The sequence below is a fragment of the Nerophis ophidion genome, linkage group LG01 (genome assembly GCF_033978795.1).
Source record: "Nerophis ophidion isolate RoL-2023_Sa linkage group LG01, RoL_Noph_v1.0, whole genome shotgun sequence".
NCBI lineage: Eukaryota > Metazoa > Chordata > Actinopteri > Syngnathiformes > Syngnathidae > Nerophis > Nerophis ophidion.
In genome coordinates this window covers 82,070,617-82,095,180 of record NC_084611.1, presented here as the reverse complement: position 1 = coordinate 82,095,180, position 24,564 = coordinate 82,070,617, and the positions used below count along the sequence as shown (strand labels likewise).

The 24,564-nt window shown below is 38.2% G+C and overlaps 1 protein-coding gene across 2 annotated transcripts in view; it reads right to left on the bottom strand.

The window, feature by feature from the left end:
- Positions 1–24,564, bottom strand: part of trim2a (tripartite motif containing 2a) — a 49,393-nt gene that overhangs the window by 16,364 nt on the left and 8,465 nt on the right. Inside the window, exons 1-6 of one of the 2 annotated variants that reach the window (XM_061913301.1) lie at positions 22,397–22,537; positions 14,544–14,722; positions 12,655–12,831; positions 12,423–12,574; positions 8,669–8,849; positions 1,479–2,202 (exon numbers count right to left, since the gene is read on the bottom strand). In XM_061913301.1, the coding sequence (XP_061769285.1) occupies positions 1,479–2,202; positions 8,669–8,849; positions 12,423–12,574; positions 12,655–12,768 (1,171 nt within the window). In that variant the 5' untranslated portion in view covers positions 12,769–12,831; positions 14,544–14,722; positions 22,397–22,537. Of the gene's footprint in view, positions 1–1,478; positions 2,203–8,668; positions 8,850–12,422; positions 12,575–12,654; positions 12,893–14,543; positions 14,723–22,396; positions 22,538–24,564 lie in introns of those variants that run through there. The other variant, XM_061913292.1, reaches the window with a different exon arrangement.

Here is a 24,564-nt window from a genome sequence, read left to right as displayed (position 1 = left end):
TTTTGAGAGGTATTTATGCAAGTCAAACTAATTAGGACATTACTGAAGGCCTAGGTGGGAAACGCACGACCTGCCACTAATAAAATGTCTTTCATGTTAACAAAAATGTGAATTTTAGACTAGCTGGTCCTGGATATTAAAGTCAAAGGCCTACTGAAACCCACTACTACCGACCACACAGTCTGATAGTTTATATATCAATGAAGAAATCTTAACATGCAACACATGCCAATACGGGTTAGTTTACTAAATTGCAATTTTAAATTTCGCGCCGAACTATCCTCCTGAAACGTCGCGGTATGATGACGCGTGCGCCTGACGTCACACATTGTAGAGGACATTTTGTTCCAGCACCGTTCCCAGTTATAAATCGTCTGTTTTCATCGCATAATTCCACAGTATTCTGGACATCTGTGTTGCTTAATCTTTTGCAATTTGTTAAATGAATAATGGAGACGTCAAAGAAGAAAGCTGTAGGTGTTGAAGCGGTGTATTGCGGCCGTTTTTAGCAACACAAACACAGCCGGTGTTTCATTGTTTACATTCCCGAAAGATGACGGTGAAGCTTTACTATGAAACAGAGCGGTCAAGCGAACACGGTTGGATTGGAGCACACACACAAAGTACAGTGTGTTATGCAGCGATCATTTCGAAAGATCGTGTTTCAGAGAGGGTCCCTTGCGAAAGGAAGAGATGGGCATCGCCACCACCCGTCGACTGGTGCTGAAGAAACGTGCGGGGCCGATCTTCAGGTTGTACAGATACGACCATATAATCTCACTAAAACACTAGTAACACAATAAGCAGATAAGGGATTTTCCAGAATTATCCTAGTAAATTTGTCTAATAACATCTGAATCGCTCTATATAGTCATTTTTTTTTTCTGTAGTCCTTCACTCTCAATTTTGTCATCCACGAATCTTTCATCCTCGCTCAAATTAATGGGGAAATCGTCGCTTTCTCGGCCTGAATCGCTCTCGCTGCTGGTGGCCATGATTGTAAACAATGTTCAGATGTGAGGAGCTCCACAACCCGAGACGTCATGCGCACATCGTCTGCTACTTCCGGTACAGGCAAGGCTTTTTTATCAGCACCAAAAGCTGCAAACTTTATCGTCGATGTTCTCTACTAAATCCTTTCAGCAAAATAATGGCAATACCGCGAAATGATCAAGTATGACACATATGTACCTGCTATCCCCGTTTAAATAAGAACATCTTATTTCAGTAGGCCTTTAAAGTTAAAGTACCATTGATAGTCACACACACACTAGGTGTGGTGAAATTTGTCCTCTGCATTCAACCCCCTTGTTCACCCCCTGGGAGGTGAGGGGAGCAGTCGGCAGCAGTGGTGCCGCGCCCGGGAATCATTTTTGGTGATATAACCCCCAATTCTAACCCTAGATGCTGAGTGCCAACCAGCGAGGTAATGGGTCCCATTATTAGTGACTACAGTACTGAACTTGAAATTTTGGTACCTATCCTGAAGATGAGATCGTCCTCTATGGGGTTCTCTTTCCTCCTGCCGGTGCTGTACATACTGGCCGGCCTCTTGATGGCCCTCTGCTTGACGTGTCCGCTGCCCGGCGACTTCAGCCTCTTCTTGACGCCGTCCGAGGCCGTGGACACGTCCGTAGACTTGGTGGCTTTGGTCCTGAAGGGGCTGCCTTTAATGTGCTGCTCGTAGAGAAGTAGCGACAAGCTGTAGGTACCCTCTTTGGGGGCTGTGAACTGGTACTCGTAGGTTCCGTTCTTGTTGTCCACTATCTCCCCGTCTCCTTTGCCGCCGTCCGCCGAGGAGATGTGGGCGGTGAGGACGGCGTTGCCCATTTTGCAAAGCTCCCCGTCTTTGTCCTTCGTCGTGATGGTGATGGAGGTAGGCACCCCGACCACGCAGTGTCGTAACCCCTCGCCGGTCGCGACCGTCTCTGACGCCACAGCGTTGGTGGTTACCACGGTGCCGACGTTGTGGATGGACTTCTTCAGACCCTCCGTCTCGATGTGGAAGTCCAGCTGGTCGTTCTCTCCGGGCCGCAGGGGGAGGTCTCGCGCCGCCAGCTCGGCCAGGCGCTCGCTCATCTGCTTCTTCACCAGGAGGACCTCGGCCTCGGTGCCGTGGCTCAGGGCTTGCTCGGTGAAGCTGCAGCTGCTGTGGATGCCCTCCTGGCCCTGCATCAGGCTGTCCAGCTGGGCCTGAAGCACCTGCAGGGGTGGACATAAGGGGGCAGCAGAGTTACACTGGGGTTGGCTTGGGACAGGGGTCAGGAACCCGAAATGTTGATGGAGCTGTCACGCCAAATTTCTTCCCCCTTACAAAAACCTTCCGGGGTCATGATTAATACAGACGTTTTCTTAACGCTATATTATAAAAATATAACGCTATATTATAGTAATACAGACGTTTTATTAACGCTATATCAGTGGTTCTTAACCTGGGTTCGATCGAACCGTAGGGGTTCGGTGAGTCGACCTCAGGGATTCGGCGGAGGTCAAAACACACCTGACTCAGCGTGTAAATACAAACTTTTCCCTTTTGGCGTATTACGGATACGGCAACAGTTGACTGATTTGCAGGTGTGTAATTTGTTGTGAGTTTATGCATTGTCTTGGTTTTCTTGTTTGAACAAGGTGATGTTCATGCACGGTTCTTTTTGTGCACCAGTAAAAAAAAACATGGTAACACTTTAGTATGGGGAACATATTCACCAATAATTAGTTACTTATTAACATGCAAATTAGTAACATATTGGCTCTTAAGTAGTCATTATTAAGTACTTACTGATGCCTTATTATAACACTAACCCTGACCCTAACCATAACCAAATAACTCTAAGTTAAGTCTTTATTGCATAGAATATGTTCCTCTAGTGTCCAAATAACTCTAAATTAAGTCTGTGTTATTTAGAACAGTGGTCCCCAACCACCGGGCCGCAGAAGAATTTTTAATTAATGTTTATTTAAAAAAAAAAAAAAAAGGTTTTAATTAAATCAACATAAAAAACACAATATACACTTATAATTAGTGCACCAACCACAAAAACCTCCCTTTTTCATGACAAAAACGTCTCTTTTTAAAGACCAAAAAAAAAAAAAAAAAAAAAGGTCCCCCCAAGTCGCCCTCCCCCCGGGCCTCGGGACAAATTATTAAGCGTTGGGGACTACTGATTTAGAATATGTTCCCCATACTAAAGTTTTACCAAAAACATATAACTTTGTCCTGAATGTGAAGAAAAAAACATTTTATTTTTCACTAAAGAAGGGTAGAATGCGCATATAAAACTGGTGGGGTTCCGTTCCTCCAAAAAGGTTAAGAAAAGCTGCGCTATATTATAAAAAATAAAACTAAAATTTAGAAAACATTTTTACAAACACAAGCTATGGGATGACGTTTTTACTTTCGGGGTCACGTTTCCTCACATTTGCTAACGTCATCCCATAGCTTGTGTTTGTAAAAAATTTTTTTTTTTTTTTTTTTTATAATATAGCGTTAACAAAACATCTGTAGTTTTTATAATATAGCCTTACATTTTTATAATATAGCGTTATATTTTTATAATATAGCGTTATATTTTATAATATAGTTATATTTTTATAATATAGCGTTATATTTTTATAATATAGCGTTAACAAAACGTCTGTATTTTTATAATATAGCGTTATATTTTTATAATATAGCGTTATATTTTTATAATATAGCGTTAACAAAACGTCTGTATTAATTATGAACCCAGAAGTAAATGGGGGGGGAAGTTTTTTGTAGGGGGGAAGAAATTTGGCGTGACAGAGCCATATTGGACAAAAAATACAACAACAAAAAATCCTTCTGGAGCTCTTTGAGTCTTATAAGGAAGACAACACATGATGTAAGTGTTTATATGAGCTATCTAACTATCAAAAAGACTATGTTTCGCAGGCAGACGCAAATATATGTTGATAGAAATGTAATATGTATTCTACCAATTTCTGTAACATTGGAAAACATGAGTAAAACGGAGGCTTCTCAAATGACTTTCTTAGAATGGCCAAAAGGTATAGATGTGTGTGTCTACGTTAAAGGAAACAGCAGGCAGTCTTCTTCTAGTGCAGTGGTTCTCAAATGGGGGTACACATACCCCTGGGGGTACTTGAAGGTATACCAAGGGGTACGTGAGATTTTTTTTTTTTTAAATATTCTAAAAATAGCAACAATTCAAAAATCCTTTACAAATATAATTATTGAATAATACTTCAACAAAATATGAATGTAAGTTCATAAACTGTGAAAAGAAATGCAACAATGCAATATCCAGTGTTGACAGCTGGATTTTTTGTGGACATGTTCCATAAATATTGATGTTAAAGATTTTTTTTTTTGTGAAGAAATGATTAGAATGAAGTTGATGAATCCAGATGGATCTCTATTACAATCCACAAAAAGGGCACTTTAAGTTGATGATTACTTCTATGTGTAGAAATCTTGATTTATAATTGAATCACTTGTTTATTTTTCAACAACTTTTTAGTTACTTTTATATCTTTTATTCCAAATAGTTCAAGACAGACCACTACAAATTGTCACGTCTGTAAATCTGATTTCATGTTTGATCATGTTTTGTTTTGTGTTCTGGACTCTTGTTCTGTTTTTTCACTTCCTGGTTTGTTTTTGTTACCATGACAACTCATTGCTTTTCACCTTGCCCTCCTAGTCACGCCCATGCCCTCAGTTCCTAATTAGTCACAGCCACTATTTAAGTCAATTTCTTTCTGTCCATCAGTCTGGGAACATCAACTTTCATTACCCATGCCGTTCCAACTTTCATTGTTATCTACGACCTTGCTGCTCATTTTCCATGCCCACGATCACACTCACACGCACCCTACCCATGCTGTCCAAACCTTTACGTCCTGTCCACAGTTCCATGCCGAGTAAGTTTATATATTTATGCCACAGTGCACTCTTGGTGGCCACTACGTGGTCGTCCGCCACGCCAAGGGGGTCGGCCACGGATCCCGGGTCGCCCACCTCAGTCCTCCACGCATCGCCAAACCACGTGTCCCCATATCCATCGGGGCAGAGTCAGGTGGCGGCGACGCGTGGAGGACAGAGGTGGGCGACCCGGAAACGGCCACATCCGTGGCCGACCCCCTTGGCGTGGCGGACGACCACGTAGTGGCCACCCAACAAAAACAGGAGGCAAGAATAGCAAGGTGCGTGGCAGGTGATCGCGGGCATGGAGAAAAGCAATGAGTTGTCATGGTAGCAAAAACAAACCAGGAAGTGAAAAAACAGAACAAGAGTCCAGAACACAAAACAAAACATGATCAAACAGGAAATCAGATTTACAAACGTGACACAAATGAGCAATATTTTGCACTGTTAATAAATCAGAAACTGATGACACAGTGCTGTATTTTACTTCTTTATCTCTTTTTTACCAACCAAAAATGTTTTGCTCTGATTAGGGGGTACTTGAATTAAAAAAAATGTTCACTGAAAAAAGGTTGAGAACCACTGTTCTAGTGTATTTATTACAATCTTACACTATTAAATAATAAGAAGATAAGGGATCTTCCAGAATTATCCTAGTAAATGTGTCTAAACCACTGTTCTAGTGTATTTATTACAATCTTCGGCAAGCTGGTTAAGGTTTGCTGTGGTCTGGAACAACATGGCACACAAACTACTATCAGAAATGCAGCCGATATTACATACAGATAATGTCATGAGACATGCAAATATACACAGAGGACATAAGTAAATTATATTAAATGAGCTCACTAAATTGGCCCTAGTGTGTGAATGTGAGTGTGAATGTTGTCCGTCTATCCGTGTTGGCCCTGCGATGAGGTGGCGACTTGTCCAGGGTGTACCCCGCCTTCCGCCCGATTGTAGCTGAGATAGGCGCCAGCGCCCCCCGCAACCCCAAAAGGGATTAAGCGGTAGGAAAATGGATGGATGGAGCTCAAATATCCCTTCCAAGGAGTCATAATGATGCAATATGCACATACACTTAGCCTAAATAGCATGTTAGCATCGATTAGCATGGAGTCATGCAGTGACCAAATATGCCTGATTATTACTCCAATAAGTCAATAACATCAACAAAGCTCACCTTTGTGTATTCAAGCACAGCATGAATCTTTTGTTGGACAAAATGAGACAAAGAAAGAGTGGCATAAAACACGTCTTAATGTGGCAGCGTCGGAGAAAGTTGCACAAGTAAACAAGCTACGGTGCATTCAAGGACAGTAGGACAAAACGGCGCTCGCCAAATCAGACTCAGACATACTTAATTACTCCCCGAGGAGAAATTAAATCCTCTCATCAGTGAAGCATGTTTAACATAAACAGTGGGATTTTTAACAATTAGTACGGTGTTTGTCATGTTTGCTCTCTTACAGAAACCAACTTAAAACAAAAATTATATGTTTTCCACCATCTTTTCCAATTTTATAAATTTTTGAAAAAGCTCCAGAGAGCCACTAGGGCGGTGGTAAAGAGCTGCATGTGTTGCCGACCCCCGGCTTAGGACAAACAACAAATTGCCACCACTTTGGATGTACATTTAAAGGCCTACTGAAACGCACTACTACCGACCATCCAGTCTGATAGTTTATGTATCAATGATGAAATATTAACATTGCAACACATGCCAATACAGCCTTTTTAGTTTACTAAATTGCAATTTTAAATTTCCCGCAAGTTTCTTGCTGAAAACATCGCGTAAGTGTGACGTCAAGGACTGTAATATCAGCGCTGTACCAAACACGGCTAAAAGTCGTCTCTTTTCATGGCCTAATTACACAGTATTTTGGACATCTGTGTTGCTGAATTTTTTGCAATTTGTTCATTTAATAATGGAGACTATTAAGAACAATGTTGTGGGTGGAAAGCGGTGGATTGCAGCTGCCTTTAGCACCGAGACACAGCCGGTGTTTCTTTGTTTGTTGTGAAGCGGCGCGGTCAAGCGAACATGTTTTCTCTACATCAACCAGCATGTTTTTGGATGGGGAAATTGTGATATATATATCTTACCGGAGACATTCGTCATCCTGCAGCAGCTGTCATGTCATGTCGAAAAAGCTTGGCTTCTCTCTGAGACACTACGTGTTTACCGCAGCCATCCGACCACGTGGTATGTCTTTACAATCTTTAAAATCTCGCTAAAACACTATCAAATAATAAGAAGATAAGGGATCTTCCAGAATTATCCTAGTAAATGTGTCTAAAAACATCTGAATCGCTCACAATGCAATCGCCTTTTTTTTTTTTTTTTTTACTTTATTTTTATTTTTTATTTTTTTCTAGTCCTTCGCTATCAATATCCTCAGCCACGAATCTTTCATCCTCGCTCAAATTAATGGGGAATTTGTCGTTTTCTCAGTCCAAATCGCTCTTTTTGTTGGAGGCTCCCATTATAAACAATGTGAGGCTGTGAGGAGCCCTCACACGGGTGACCACTGCAACGCCTTTTTTTAAAAAACTTTTTATTTTATTTATTATTTTTTTCTAGTCCTTTACTCTAAATTTCCTCATTCACAAATCTTTCATCCTCGCTGAAATTAATGGGGAAATTGTCGTTTTCTCAGTCCGAATCGCTCTTTTTGTTGGAGGCTCCCATTATAAACAATGTGAGGCTGTGAGGAGCCCTCACACGGGTGACCACTGCAACGCCTTTTTTTTTTTTTTTTTACTTTTTCTTTTATTTATTATTTTTTTCTAGTCCTTTACTCTAAATTTCCTCATCCACAAATCTTTCATCCTTGCTCAAATTAATGGGGAAATTGTCGCTTTCTCGGTCCGAATCCCTCTGGGTGCTGGAGGCCAAGATTGTAAACAATGTGAGGAGCTCTACAACCAGTGACATCACGCGCACGTCGTCTGCTACTTCCGGTAAAGGCAAGGCTTTTTTATTATCGACTAAAAGTTGCGAACTTTATTGTCGATGTTCTCTACTAAATCCTTTTAGCAAAAATATGTCAATATCTCGAAATGATTAAGTATGACACATAGAATGGACCTGCTATTCCCGTTTAAATAAGAAAATCTCATTTCAGTAGGCCTTTAAACTCTCAAGACAGATCTTTTGGATAACACTTTTCACTGCATTCCTTTGCCAAAGTCCTTAACAGTCTTCTGTCACGAGAACATGAAAGAACCCTGACTCAAAGTTCAAAAAACACATGCTGACTGATCTAAAGATTATGGAATTTACAGAACTGCTGTGACATAACCCGGCCCAGTTCACGGCAAACTCACCAGAATCTGCCTGTCACATTCTTCTTCTGTTTCTCCGGCCGACGCCATCGAGCCATGCACTTATCTCACACCCAAACACCTCCTACATCCCCTCACAAGTCCTAAGTCCTGGTCCATGCATGCAAGAAGGACTCCCTAGCTGAACGTGACACACCCTGAGAGAGTGAGACTGCACACTGGCCCCATCTATCTACAAGCAGATGGAATATAATCTGACTCCACCCTCCTTCCAGGCTGCAGGCCTCTGACTGTCGCTCATCAGTAGCATGTGATGGAGAGTCCCCCCTGAGGGGCCAACAACTCGACCAAATGATTGGATGTCTGGGGAAAAGAGGAGGCGGAGGGCTAATTTAGGCCCTTCCTCTTTTTCTTTTCAATGCAACGTGAGACCAGGACACTCCCATTTTTGATTGTTTTCGTGGTCTTTACCTTCTGCTTGAGGCCGAAGTTGACTTCCAGCTCCATGAGAACGACGCTCTTGCGCACGTTGAGCGTCTTCTGCAGCTCGTCGAAGGCGGCGTGGATGTCCTCCTCGATGGAGCTCTTCTGACCCGTCAGCCGCTGCAGGATCTCCGACAAAGTCAGCAGGGCGGCGTCAATCTCAGGAAGCCTTGAGGAAAGTTGGAGAAAGTGACGTGGATGCAGAGGTGAAAAGTCGCTCAAATCGTCATCCTTTTAGGAGGTACAGTGGGGCAAAAAAGTATTTAGTCAGCCACCGATTGTGCAAGTTCTCCCACTTAAAATGATGACAGAGGTCTGTAATTTTCATCATAGGTACACTTCAACTGTGAGAGACAGAATGTGAAAAGAAAATCCAGGAATTCACATTGTATTTTAAAGAATTTATCTGTAAATTATGGTGGAAAATAAGTATTTGGTCAACCATTCAAAGCTCTCACTGATGGAAGGAGGTTTTGGCTCAAAATCTCACGATACATGGCCCCATTCATTCTTTCCTTAACACGGATCAATCGTCCTGTCCCCTTAGCAGAAAAACAGCCCCAAAGCATGATGTTTCCACCTCCATGCTTCACAGTAGGTATGGTGTTCTTGGGATGCAACTCAGTATTCTTCTTCCTCCAAACATGACGAGTTGAGTTTATACCAAAATGGATACATGGATGATACAGCAGAGGATTGGGAGAATGTCATGTGGTCAGATGAAACCAAAATAGAACTTTTTGGTATAAACTCAACTCGTCGTGTTTGGAGGAAGAAGAATAGAGAGTTCCCTCAAATGCAGCCTTGTTTTCATATTTTTTATGGAGAAAAACAATATCATATGCTAGATTTGTATGTCGCTGGTCAGTCCTGAAACATGTTTCAATATGCTGTCACCAAGCTAAAGTCATTTAATGTAGGTCATAGGGATAAATAAATACTATATGAAAAAATGTACATTCATTTACAACATTTAAACCAATTTAAATTGTTGTAAATTATTAATTCTATATTTTTGATCATTTACACCAGGGGTGGGCATTACGTCGATCGCGATCGACTGGTCGATCTCGGAGGGTGTGTCAGTCGATCTCAAGCCAGGCATTAAAAAATATTCATAAAAATGTGCAATCATCAATCATACCAAGACTTCACTTTCGTCAGTTGTTTGACATTCTCGGCACCCGAGGATCTTGTGAGATGACGCTGGCTGCTGCGAGCTCATATTTAAGAAAAAAATCACTAACAGGGCGGACGCAGAAAAACACATTTTATTTCTAGAGACTCCGTACCTACTGTCAAAACTCTAAAGACCGCCTGCACAGTTCTTGTCTTCACCATAAAAGACCTGTTTCATCCTGCCTGTGCTAACAAAATAAGAGTCTCAGAAAGCTAGCGTGCACAAGCTAGCAAGCTACGGAGTTTGATGCCAATGTATTTCTCCCCCGCCCTCAGCGACCGCTTTCTCACTTGCTTGCCCACCCGCACACTCACTGACGTCACTCACCTGCTGCCAGACATTAAAGGGCCACACATATATGCTACTCTCATAACAAAGTGTTTAAAAACGAGTATGCAAGTTGGACAAATGAGATGCCAAATCCAACCACTTTCATGTGGTATTGGACAGAAAGGAGGACTTTTTTTTTTCCTCCATTTGAAAATGCGGACGTTATCAGCACCACTGTCTAATTCCAATCAATGCAAGTCATCAGAATCAAATACACCAACTTATATTCTTGTCTTCATGAAAGAAAGGAATATATGTGTGTTAAACATGCTTGTATTATCATTAAATGATAAATAAATGATAAATGGGTTGTACTTGTATAGCGCTTTTCTACCTTCAAGGTACTCAAAGCACTTTGACACTACTTCCACATTTACCCATTCACACACACATTCACACACTGATGGAGGGAGCTGCCATGCAAGGCGCCAACCAGCACCCATCAGGAGCAAGGGTGAAGTGTCTTGCTCAGGACACAACGGACGTGACGAGGTTGGTTCTAGGTGGGATTTGAACCAGTGACCCTCGGGTTGCGCACGGCCACTCTGCCACTGCTCCACGCCGTCATTAAACACCATTAACTTGTTAAAAAAATGTCTCTTTCATAAATAAATACATATAAATTATAAATAGGAATGAGGTAGGTCTCCTCGACTTGGTCAATTGAAAAGTAGCTCACCTGCAGAAAAAGTGTGAGCGCCCCTGATTTACACATTTTGTAAGAATCTAAAAAATTAATATAAATGTTTAAAATTGGTTTGAAATGTTATAAGTTTGTATTTGATATGTAAATGTGTTTAAATCTGTAAAAACAAAAACACTATGCATTTTTATTTTATACTTTTGCTGTCATATTTCCTTAATGATATTGTTATTGAAATGTTGCAAATGTTTTACATTTTTATTTTTTGTTGGAGTTTAAGAACATTTAAATGACAAATTTGTTTGAATTTTGTTGAAATATGTTCACACACACACACACACACACACGCACGCACACACACACACACACACACTGTATTGTTTTGATTAAAAAAGTTTAATTTGTATACATTAAAATGTGTATTTTCCATGTTTTATGGTCGTTTTAAAAATATATTTGAAAGATGTACATTTTAAATGTTCACATTTCTTAAATATGTTTAAACTTTTTAAAACAAATTCCAATTTTCTATGCATTTTTTTATTTTTTATTTTTCCCAAATTTCTTGTTTGGATTTTATTTTCTTAAATTTCATTTAGACTTATTTTTTCCACATTTGACGCCATATACACTGAACATAATTTTTCTGTAAAACCTTAGAATTTCTGTTCTAAAAATTTGTTGAAAATTAAAAAAAATATTTTTGCTATTTTTTTATCTTATTTTATTCATGATATTGATGTTTTCAATGTTAAAAATATATATTTTTAATAATATTATATTATACAAATATTTTTACTATAATCATAATTACATAATATAATTAAATTATGTAAATGTGTATACATTTTGTAGGAATATTTTTATAATTTTGTAAGAAACATTGTTTAAAATGTTTTATATTTTATGGTCTTTTTTGTCGTGGATTTAAATCATGTAAATGACTTTGATTTGAATGTTGTAAATTAGTTTTAATATAAATATTATGTATACACACACACATTTTTTGATGTTTTGTTTTCCTACATGTCTTGTATAGAATTTTTTTCCCCAAATTTTGTTTATACTTGTTTTTTCCACATCAAAACATTTTACGGTGTTTACCCGAAACTTAATTTGTCTTTAAAACCATAGAATCTCTGTTCTTTTACAAAATGTTAGACATGCTAACATGTAGCCACCTAGCATTATGAGATTCTATCAGGGTGTGAACATGTGAGGTAAACAGGAAACGTCCTAAAGGATAGATTTATAGATTTAAATATGGTCGATCTTCTAAAGCAGTGGTTCTCAAACTTAGTACCACCCCAGAAAACACAATTACCACCATAATTACCAACATTAAAATACAATAGATTAGTAGGCCTAAGTATTCATTAAAAACAAGTCAGATGTTTTACTTAAGTATATGTATTATTTGGGCCACTGTAACATTACACACAGTTTGAACAGTAACACTGTGTTTGAATATTTAATTAAGTGATGCTTTGGTGTACCACTAGATGGAGCTGGTGTACCACAGTTTGAGAATGACTGCTCTCAAGGCTCCCAGCATTAGGACACCACTGATGACAAAAACATTTCTGTACCTCCTCTTGACCGCATCCAGCTGGTCCTGCAAGGAGGCCTTGTGTTGCTCCACCACGTCTTTAAGAGGCACAGTGGGATGTTCTGCGTGCTCGCCACTCGTACACTCCTGACACATGGCCGTCTCGCACGGCGGACAGTAGAACTCCATCACCTAAACCGCCGGAAGACAGGACGGCTCGTTATTCCAGAGCCATATTTCTTCGTCCGGTTCTCCCGGTGGTCTCTACGTACATTGCCGCCGTGGTTGGGGCAGGAGAGCAGCTGCCCCGCCGCCACCGTGGTGATGTCGTTGAGGGCGGCGGCCTCCTGGCTGCAGCTGCCCGGCGAGCGCTGCAGGACGTCCATCAAGTTGGTGATGAAGAAGTTGTTCTGCAAGGCCGCCACGCCCTTCTCGGGCAGGATGGACGTCTGGCGGCACACGGGGCACGACAAGGTCAGGCTGTGGGCCGGGATGTAGTTCTGCAGACACCTGGAGCATTTGGACACTTTGAGACGGGTTCAAGTGTCAGGATAATTGTACCTAAGTTATCACAAAACTTTGTGCTGCCATGAGTTCCCGGCGAGCAGACAAAAGCTGTCTTTGATCCTACCAAACAAAAGGCTTGTAAAACTCCACTGTGTAGGATGGGGAGCGACATGAGGGTTCTGTTTCTTTGATGTATTGTAATCCACAGAAAGATTTTGTCTTGACCCGAGAACTACAAAGCGGAGAGGAAGCAGGGCCTGACTCCCCTCAAGGCATCTTTTCTGTGAACTGTTCTGTGACCGAGGGAAATGGCTGTTTACGACCTTTTCTTTGAACTGTTTTGTAATCAAAGGCGATGGCTGTTTACGACCCCGGTCCCCCAGAAACAGCTGTTGCCATGTAATCATGTATGAACACCTCAGTGACCATCAAAAAGGCACAGCAAAGACTTGACTTTCTGAGACTCCTCAAAAAGAACAATCCGTCTCAAAAACTGCTTGTGTCCTATCGCTGCTCAATAGAGAGTGTGCTGACATACTGCATGTGTGTATGGTATGGAAGCTGCACGGTGGCAGAGAGAAATGCACTTTAGAGGGTCATTAAAAACTGCCATGAAGATCACTGGCTGCTCGCTCCCCTCCCTAGATGAACTGTACAGTGCCAGGTGCCTCAAAAAGGCCCAAAACATCATAAAGGACCCATCTCAGCCTGGACACAAACTTTTTGAACTGATGCCCTCAGGCAGGAGATACAGGACAAACATATTTAAGAACACTTTTTACCCGAGAGCAATAGCGTCGCTGAACACAAGGTAACAATAATGACTGTGCACGTGAGCTGTATGCTTGGTATTTTTATGTATTTTATGTATTTTTATCTAAGACCCAGGACACGTTGGGAAGACTATGTCTCCCGGCTGGCCTGGGAACGCCTCGGGATCCCCCGGGAAGAGCTAGACGAAGTGGCTGGGGAGAGGGAAGTCTGGGTTTCCCTGCTTAGGCTGTTGCCCTCGCGACCCGACCTCGGATAAGCAGAAGAAGATGGATGGATGTATTTTTATCTATTTATCTATGTTCTTATGTTTTTATGTGTTATGAATTTGCACTGAATTTGTTCTGCCTTCAATTTCGTCGTAAAATGAACAATGACAATAAATATATATTCTATTCTATTCTATCATGGAAAGTCCAAATAAAAGAGGGGTACAGTCTTTCGTCAGAGCGTGGAACACTGTACAAGGGTACAGGTGTACACATTTCTCCTCATTGAGCCAAATGTAATTCTGTCTCTCTTTAATCCCTTGCTTCTTGTCTTGTTTATAGATGTCATCAGTGTTTGAACCTGACATCAAGTCAGGTAACCACAGTGGGCGTGGCCTTATAGAGCAAATCAGCGCCAGGTACTCGTCAAAAAATGGTGGTATTGACAGTTGTGGCTGTAGGCAACCTTCAGTCGTACTAGGGCAGGCAGTAAAAAAAGACACATTGTGAGAGAGAAGAGCAACAGCGTCTCTTTTGTTCCACACAAACAAACGATTTGGTCAGCAGAGACGTCGGTGCCAACTGCTCTCTCAGCAAAGTGGATTGTGATGGGCTCGAGAAACATGGTCGATTATCATCATTATTAAACCCCCCAGTTAAAGAAGTGCACTCACGTCTCACAAAAGGTGTGCAAGCAAGGCAGCACTTTGGGGTTGTGGTAGCGGTCCAGACATATGCTGCAGATCAGGAACTGCTTGTCGATCTGGCGCACCACAGGGCTGGGAATGGTGGAGCCGTCAGCGGCCATCCTAAAGGCGGGACACGGCAGCCCCTCGGCCTGCGAGCCTGCAGCCTGCCCAAAAGAAAATATTTAATATATACAACATGAATGAATGAATGAATTAAAATGTGAAATAATTGTCAGTGAATTCAATTAAACATCATCTGAAATAACAGTAAGCTGGTAATTTACAGTGGATATACTGTATAAAGGTGAATGAATACATACATACATATGTAGTACCAGTAAATACATTAAATACAAATAAATTGATAAAAAGAAAGGTCCATAATTCAATACAATAAAGTTAACATATAATTCATACCTAATCAAATAAAAATGAAACATCTTAATGAGAGAAATATGTAATTATGTTAAAAACTGTACATACATGATTAAATATTTTTTAATACTGTTGATCAATGAATAATTGCTTAAATTAATTGCTCATGAAATAATTACATAAGTAGATGAAAATATCTCATTAACTAAACACACACAAATTTGTTTAAATGAATTCAATATGCAATAAATAAATTATTTATTGTAATACTTAACAGTTTAATGAATTGTTCAATCAAATTAAAATAAATCAATATATATGTATAACTAAATATCAATAAATAAACATGATATTGAATACATTTAAAAAAATTTTTTTTTTTATTAAATGCTGTAAAACGGCAATTAAATAAATACATAATTAAGTTGACAAAAATCAGTGGATATACTTTACATAAGTAAATAAATATATACATATGTAGAACCAGTAAATAAATGAAAAACAAATAAATTGAAAAAAATAAATAATTACATACAATTAAGCCAACATACATTTAATGTTAATGAAAGAAATATGTAATTATGTTAAAAGCTATAAATACATAATGGAATTAATTTTAAAAAATGTTGATCAATGAATAGTTACTCAAATGAATTGTTTATTAAATTACATTACTCATTTAATAAACACAAAAAATGTCTTTAAAAATAAATTCAATATGCAATAAACAATTATTTCACGTGGAATTAAATAAATACATATGTCTAATATGCTAGAAAACATGCAGTAAAATTAATTTTGAAAAATGGTCTAAAAAAATAAATCGGTAATAAAAAATACATAAATACTGTAAGTTGACAGAAAAATGTCATTAAATACATAAATAAATCTATTATGCAAGAGTCATTCAGCAAAATTAATTATAAAAGTTTGAGTTAAAAGTTAAAGTGTTTGAAAAACAAATTGGTCTTTAAATAAATACATAATTTAATGGATATAAACATGTCATTAAATTAATACATTAAAAATGGTCATGACAACATTGGTGATTAAAAAAATACATCTGCCGTGCAATAAATATAAAGTTATTTCATACAATACCTATTATATAATTATTAATCATTGTAAAAAGATTTATTCAAAAAAATGTAACAATCTTTTAAAATGTAATTTTATATATAAAAAATGTAACATTTAATGGTTTAACTATGAATTTAATAGATGTGTTACTGTTGTGCATAACATCCTAAAGTGACAGCATTTTCTAACATGTTGCCAAAACCATAACACAATAATAAGAATCTTCATTGTCAAGCATCCATCTTTAGTGTGTACTTAATGTTGTGACTGGCAAGTGTCAGCCTGTGCCAGCAGGATGCTGCTTTTAAGAAGCACTTTAATGGCCGAATAAATATTAGATGAGTGAGGAGAAAGCAGGACAATCTGTGCTGAGAGGGGCGAGAACCTCCAGAAATAAACGCCTACCCACAATGCACCAGTCAGTGCGTCCTTTTATCAAGTGACTTTTGTTATCTGGCAGTCAGTGAAAGTATGTCAGTGGCTTTGCTGTCTTTGCACATTGAATGTTGGCACACAAAGAGGCCACAGAGGCCTCAAAAGGAAACTCTGCGACGCTTCTTTTCCTTCGGTCTCTGTTAGTCCTTCACTTTTTTTAAAAGTGCACTTTTCCCTGTGCTCTCTGGGAAGTGTCGAAAAGATTTTTATTGACTAAGGCTGCAGGCAGAGCTGCTTTAAATTAGCGCTGGACTAGAACGTCCTCAATGTCATGCAATGATGTAGTCCTCACTCAACATTTCTGCAGCAGCTCAACATGACTTTACCAGAACATCGAAAAACATGGTCATTGGGTTACATCATGCATATGAAAGTGGTTCTTTTTGCAGGGCTATGCCTAAAAAACATAATTCAAATGCCACAAAATCATATATTTTTACAAAAGCACCATACTTTATTTACCCGACATAACATGTCTTCCCATTAAAAGTAGACTCTAATTTGTTTTATTTTTTCCCCACCCTCCGTGACACTAGGGGGCAGTAGATACTGTTTGTTGCTGTTCTGTATCTTGTTTTACTGCTAAACAAATGTATGCAAACCTGTTTCCACCATTACAAAAAAAAAAAAAAAAAAAAAAAGCCCCAATGGTTTTGCGATAAGAGATAAAAAGTCATATCTATGTGGTAAAAATTCCAAAATTATGGACGGAAGTATAAGAAAGTCATTTTTGTGAGATCAAAAGTCTAAATTGTCAGATACAAAAAGTCAAAATTGTGGGATAAAAATGTCAAAATTATAACATAAGAGTCAAATTTTTTATTGTTTTGATCTCAATAAAGAGTTTTTATCTCATAATTTAAAAAGGTATTAAATGTGAGATAAAGTTGTTTTCAAATCTCATATTTATGACTTTTTATTTCATCATTTTTGAACTTCTTTCCGACAAAAAGTCATTTTATGGAGGTAAAACGACTATCTGAAGAAAGTCGAAATTATGAAATACATAGTTATATGAGGAAAGTTGTTTTTATGAAATAAAAAGGTATAAATATAATTAAAAACAATTAAAAAGAAACTTTTTTATGTCATAATTTTGACTTTATTCAGATAAGACGTTATATCATAACTATGACTTTTGATCTATTTTTATAATGAGATAATTCATAATTATAAGACAAAAAGTGGTGCTTTATATCAGAATTATGACTTTTTATCGATTTTTATCATGAGATTTAAAAAAAATCATAATCATCAGATTTAAAAAAGCTGTTTATCTCATTACTATTTTATAATTTCAACTTTATTTCATAATTTCGGCTTGATCATATAATTTCAACTTTTTATCTCATAATCATCCTTGGGGTATTTTGGTGATTTTGCAGCAATAAGACATAATCTGGTCACGGAGGAAGCTAGTGGTACTGCAACAGATTGCCAGAAAAAACATTACTACTTACGCAAAAAAATGACCCAGGCGTCAGCTAAAAATGTGTTTTTAGGTAAGCGCTTTTAACATTTATGCTCATCCAACAACCCTAGGATGTGTGCGCTGCCCCCAGAGGAGTATCGCGGTATTGCAAAAATAAAAAACAGGTCTTTTTTTAGCCCACAAATTTAAGTTTCAATAGGGAAAAAAATCATTAAAATCTAGTTTTGTGTTCTTGTCAATGAAGGATGGTAAAACAACTAAAGCTAGCTGAGCAAAACATCCACATCTTAGCTTTTTGTGGCAAAGCAAAGTAGTACCAGGTCTATAAATATATCTCATCAATAACTATTTGAATTTTGAGAATATACCCAGACAAAAAATAGCTGCTGCCCAAAAATTGTCATTAACCTTAAATGGCAGCACTTTTATATATATGACCCACTCCAAACAAACTTTACCACTCATGGCACACAAAAAAATACACAAAGTCAACACATAAGGTCACACATAACACGACCCTGCACACTGAACTTTGTGGATGTTATAAAAATGGCCAAGCACAACCCATAATTCAAAATTATACCAATTGAAATCCCCTGCAATGCATGATGGGAAAAAGGCAAAATACTCTCTCCACAATTATCTAGGTTTGGAGCATTTTAGCAGCTCTCTATTTCGGATTGATTACTAAACTTTAAGGGAGGTCGTCATGAAAGTAAACATGGTAGGAGACAAACTACTCATATATACCAAAAAACACAGGAAAGATGAGAACGAAAAAGTACAAGTCCAAACAGAGTGCAGCAGCGAATTGCACAGAAAAACACAGGGGAAGTTATGTTTAGAAAAATGAGCCTAAAAGCAAGCTCACAACATTATTAATGATACAAAAGCTCTTAAATACTACTAACCGTGTCCGTAACTCCGATATACAATGACCCCACACCAACTAGAACCTGACACTGGTTTGTAAAGCCCTTGGGTGATAATTAGCAGCAGGTGAAACCCATAAATGCTAATACTGCAGGGGATGATAATTGTGCTTGGAAGCATGGGTGAAGGCACTGCAAGCCAACCCATAGACAACAGGAAGTCTCGCCAAAATAAGACAGGAAATAAACTCAATACACAGGAAAAACGGCCACAAAACTAAACAAAAAAAAAGGAATGATCTGGCGTGACAGGTCCTAACAATATTACGTACGCACACAAAGTCTCAATATATATATATATAAACAAAAATCTCCTGATGATTGAGGGAACCCCTCATGAAACAGTTCTGTAGAGATGAAGTAGTCTTGTGATTTTTTCCCACACCTACATACATATATGTATATATATACATATATATGTGTATATATATATATATATATATATATATATATATATATATATATATATATATATATGTGTGTCTTTATTAGCTTATCCAGAGAATAGTGCTCGATACCGTGGTAGAGTGCAAAATATACGTATCCATCCATCCATCCATTTTCTACCGCTTATTCCCTTTCGGGGTCGCGGGGGGCGCTGGCGCCTATCTCAGCTACAATCGGGCGGAAGGCAGGGTACACCCTGGACAAGTCGCGTATGTGTGGGAAAAATCACAAGACTACTTCATCTCGACAGAACTGTTTATGTGTGGGAAAAATCACAAGACTACTTCATCTCGACAGAACTGTTTCATGAGGGGTTTTATTGAGGGAACCCCTCATGAAACAGTTCTGTAGAGATGATTTTTCCCACACATACATATATACATATATATATATATATATATATATATATATATATATATATATATACATATATATATATATAAATACACATACATATATATATATATATATATATATATATATATATATATATATATATATATATACATATATATATATATATATATATATATATATATATCCATCCATCCATTTCCTACCGCTTATTCCCTTTGGGGTCGCAGGGGGCGCTGGTGCCTATCTCAGCTATAATCGGGCGGAAGGCGCGGTATACTCTGGACAAGTTGCCACCTCATCGCAGGGTATATACATATCCATCCATCCATCAATTTTCTACCGCTTATTCCCTTTTTGGGGTCGCGGGGGGCACTGGCGCCTATCTCAACTACAATCGGGTGGTAGGCGGGGTACACCCTGGACAAGTCGCCACCTCATCGCAGGGTATATACACATACATACATACATACATACATATATATATATATATATATATACATATATATATATATATATATATATATATATATATATATATATATATATATATATATATATATATATATATATATATATATATATCCATCCATCCATCCATTTTCTACCGCTTATTCCCTTACGGGGTCGCGGGGGGCGCTGGCGCCTATCTCAGCTACAATCGGGCGGAAGGCAGGGTACACCCTGGACAAGTCGCCACCTCATCGCAGGGCCAACACAGATAGACGGACAACATTCACACTCACATTCACACACTAGGGACCATTTAGTGTTGCCAATCAACCTATCCCCAGGTGCATGTCTATATATATATATATATATATATATATATATATATACATATATATATATACACACACATATATACATACACACATACACATTTATATGTATATATATATATATATATGTATATATATATATATATATATATATATACATATAAATGTGTATGTGTGTATGTATATATATGTGTGTATATATATATATACATATATGTATAAATGTATGTATATACATATATATATATATATATACATACATATATATATATATATATATATAAATATATATATACATTCATATATACATATATTTATACACACACACCCAGTTGTATCCAGACACACCAAATAAAATCTATAGATTAGGTGTGCCCAAACAAATGCATTCACATTGTAATAACAATTATTATTCATCCCTGTCAGAATAATTGTATCTAAATTATCACAAAACTTTGTGTTGCCATGAGTTCCCAGCGAGCAGACCAAAAAGCTGCCTTTGATCTTACCCAGCTAAAGGCTTTTAAAACTCCAATGTGTATGCTTGTAAGCGACATGAAGGCGTCGGTTTCTTTGATCTATTGTTATCCACAGGAAGATCTTGTCTTGACCCCAATATCTACAAAGCGGAGAGGAAGCAGGACCTGACACAAGCTCCAGGCATCTTTTCTTTGAACTGTTTTGTGACCAAGGGCGACGGCTGTTTATGACCCCCTCTCCCCTTAGAAACAGCTGTTGCCATGTAATCAGGGAAAGTCCAAATAAAAGAGGTGGCGTTCAACCTTTCGTCAGAGCGTTGTGGAAGACTGTACAAAGAGTACAGCCCAGATGTTTCTCCTCATTGAGCCAAATTGAATTCTGTCTCTGTTTAATTCCTTGCTCCTTGTCTGTTTAATAGATGTCATTGGTGTTTAATCCTGACAATCCCGATTCTAAATCCAATCAAAATATTCAAAAACAGATAAAAAAAATTATTGGAAAAATATGTAATTGTTTTGTATACACACACACACATATATACACACACCTACATACAGTATATATATATACACATATATACACACATATATATATAAACATATACACACACACATATCTATATATATACAAAAGTTTGTACATATACGCACACACACGTATATATATATATGTATATATATATATATATATATATATATATATATATATTTTTTTTTTTTACTTTTGAACACAGATTTTTTTCTTCAATAGGAATCATTTTTTAAAAAGATGTCTATAGGTGGTCTCCATGCAACCAGAAAAAGCTTTTCTGACCTGTATTATTATATTATTTGGTATATTATCACACCAATTAGTAGATTGTGAAAATCGGTATGAACCAAGATTCAATTATAATCCGAATTGTCACTCCAAGAACCTTATCTAATCGTAAAGTGACCAAAGATTTAGACCCAAACTATCAGTGCATTTATCATTTGTCTAATATAATCTAACTTCAAGGGTTAACTCTATCAAATATTTTCAATATTTTATTTAACAAAAAGCAATACATCACATGCACCAGCCATAAAAGGCTTTTAGCTAAAAGTGCTCAATCAGAACATTTGTTCTTAAAATAAAGTTTTTTATGACTCAAATATGTGAAGGATGAACAACAAGAGCCTACAGTAAATGCGTCCGTCACATACCTGCTGAGTTCAGGAGGAAAACGCCGCGTTTGTTTGTTGGCAGAGCTTGACTTGCATAAAACGCTGGCGTCGCATCACAACAACAACTACACCACAACACAACAACTACACAACACGAGCCTGTGTGCAGTGGTGGCACGCTCGCCTCTTATATAATCCCATCCGCCTGCGGCGAGAAGCATCCCTGCATGCTGGACGCCACAGTCATCGTGTCCTCATCTCAGCGCCACACACAGGAAGTGAGGTCACGGCCCAAACACAGCAGCAACAACAACAACAACAACGCAGCATCTTCTTGTGCGTGTGTGTGTGTGCGGTCCTCAATGGGACTTACAGTGAGGCATCAACAGGCGTCACAGCATCGGCAAAAAGGATTCTTGTCGGACGAAGTGGTCCTGCCAGGTCCACTCTGTTGGACATCACCAAACCTCCTCCCTCTCCTCACATCGCTTGCATTATTTGCTCGCCCCGTCACATCCACTCAACTCTCTCATCCCTCCCTCCCTCCCTTCCTCTCCTCCTCCTCCAGGAAATGTCTGCAAGGAGCATGTGCAGCATGAAGGGAGGGGTGCACAATGACCAATGAGGGTCCAACAGATGGGATTATGGATCTGTGGACACCATGCTGACTCACGCTGCATGTGCAAAATGTTTGGAAAGGTACACATCCAAAGTGTCGCATAACTCCAAACTCCCCTTCGCATATAAAGTCAAATGCTTGCATCGACTTAGAGTGCTAACAGTAGTCACAGTTTAGTAGTGACGTCATGCTAGGCAAAACACAACCTATCCCCACAATTGTGTAAAAGTGATGGATAGCCTTTATTTTATTTTACTACACGGTCTAGCTCAGGGGTCGGCAACCCGCGGCTCTTCGGCCACTCTGATGTGGCTCAGCTGCACAATCGCCAGAGGTGGGTAGAGTAGCCAGAAATTGTACTCAAGTAAGAGTACTGTTACTTTAGAGATTTATCACTCAAGTAAAAGTAAGGAGTAGTCACCCAAATATTTACTTGAGTAAAAGTAAAAAGTATGTTGTGAAAAAACTTCTCAAGTACCGAGTAACTGATGAGTAACCTGATTACGGCAACAAATAATGCACAAAAACATAAAAATAGCAATGAGCAAATTCAGAGCCAGGAATATCTCTTAAGCAGCTAAAACAATAATATATATTAAATAATAGTACATTAAAATAAAATAAAAAAATGGCACATTGAGCCACAATAACTTGACAGCACCATAGGCTCAGTAGGGATTCATTGATTTGATTGATTGATTAAAACTTGTATTAGATTGCACAGTACAGTACATATTCCGTACAATTAACCACTAAATGGTAACACCCCAATAAGTTTTTCAACGTTTATCAATTACTTAGTAAATGACCAAGTCGAGGTGATCTACCTCATATATACATATACATACACACACATATAATTTATACACACACATATCATACATACACACACCTATTATATATATATATATATATATACACATTTATATATACAGTATATAATTTATATGTATTTATTTTGCTGTTTTCGTTCACATGTTGAAGGTGTTTTAATGAATATACATGCATGTTTAACATATAGATTCCTATCTTTCATGAAGACAAGAATATAAGTTGGTGTATTACCTGATTCTGATGACTTGCATTGATTGGAATCAGACGTTCACGTTTTCAAATGGAGGACAAAAAAAGTTCCTCTTTTCTGTCTAATCCCACATGAAAGTCATTGGTTTTTGGCATCTTAATTGTCCAGCTTCCATATTCGTTTTTATACACTTTACAAGAAATACATTGGCGGCAAACTCCGTAGCTTGCTAGCTTGTTTGCGCTGGCTTTCGGAGTCTCTTATTTTGTTGACGCAGGCGCGATGGAGCGGCACTTTTATTGTGAAGACAGGAACTGTGCGATCAGTCTTTAGGCTTTTGACGGGAAGTACGGTTTAAATAAAAAGTGTCTTTTTTCCTTTACACTTTTGATTGATTGATTGAAACTTTTATTAGTAGATTGCACAGTACAGTACATATTCCGTACAATTGACCACTAAATGGTAACACCCCAATAAGTTCGTCAACATGTTTAAGTCGGGTTTTACGTATCACGGTCATGTGACCACCTGGCTCTGTTTGATTGGTCCAACGTCACCAGTGACTGCATGTGATTGGTGAAACGCAGGCATGCGTTGATTCTACTTTGAAGCGCTGTCATTAACCAAAACAAACATTAATAGAGCAATTAAAAAAAGTAGCGAGTAGCGAGCTTAATGTAGATAAATGGAACGGAGTAAAAGTAGCGTTTCTTCGCTATAAATATATTCAAGTAAAAGTAAAAGTATGTTGCATAAAAACTACTCGTAGAAGTACAATTTATCCCAAAAGTTACTCAAGTAAATGTAACGGAGTAAATGTAGCGCGTTACTACCCACCTCTGACAATCGCCGAACCCCCCGATTGTTACGGGGGATCCCGGTTCTCAGAGCCTCTTCC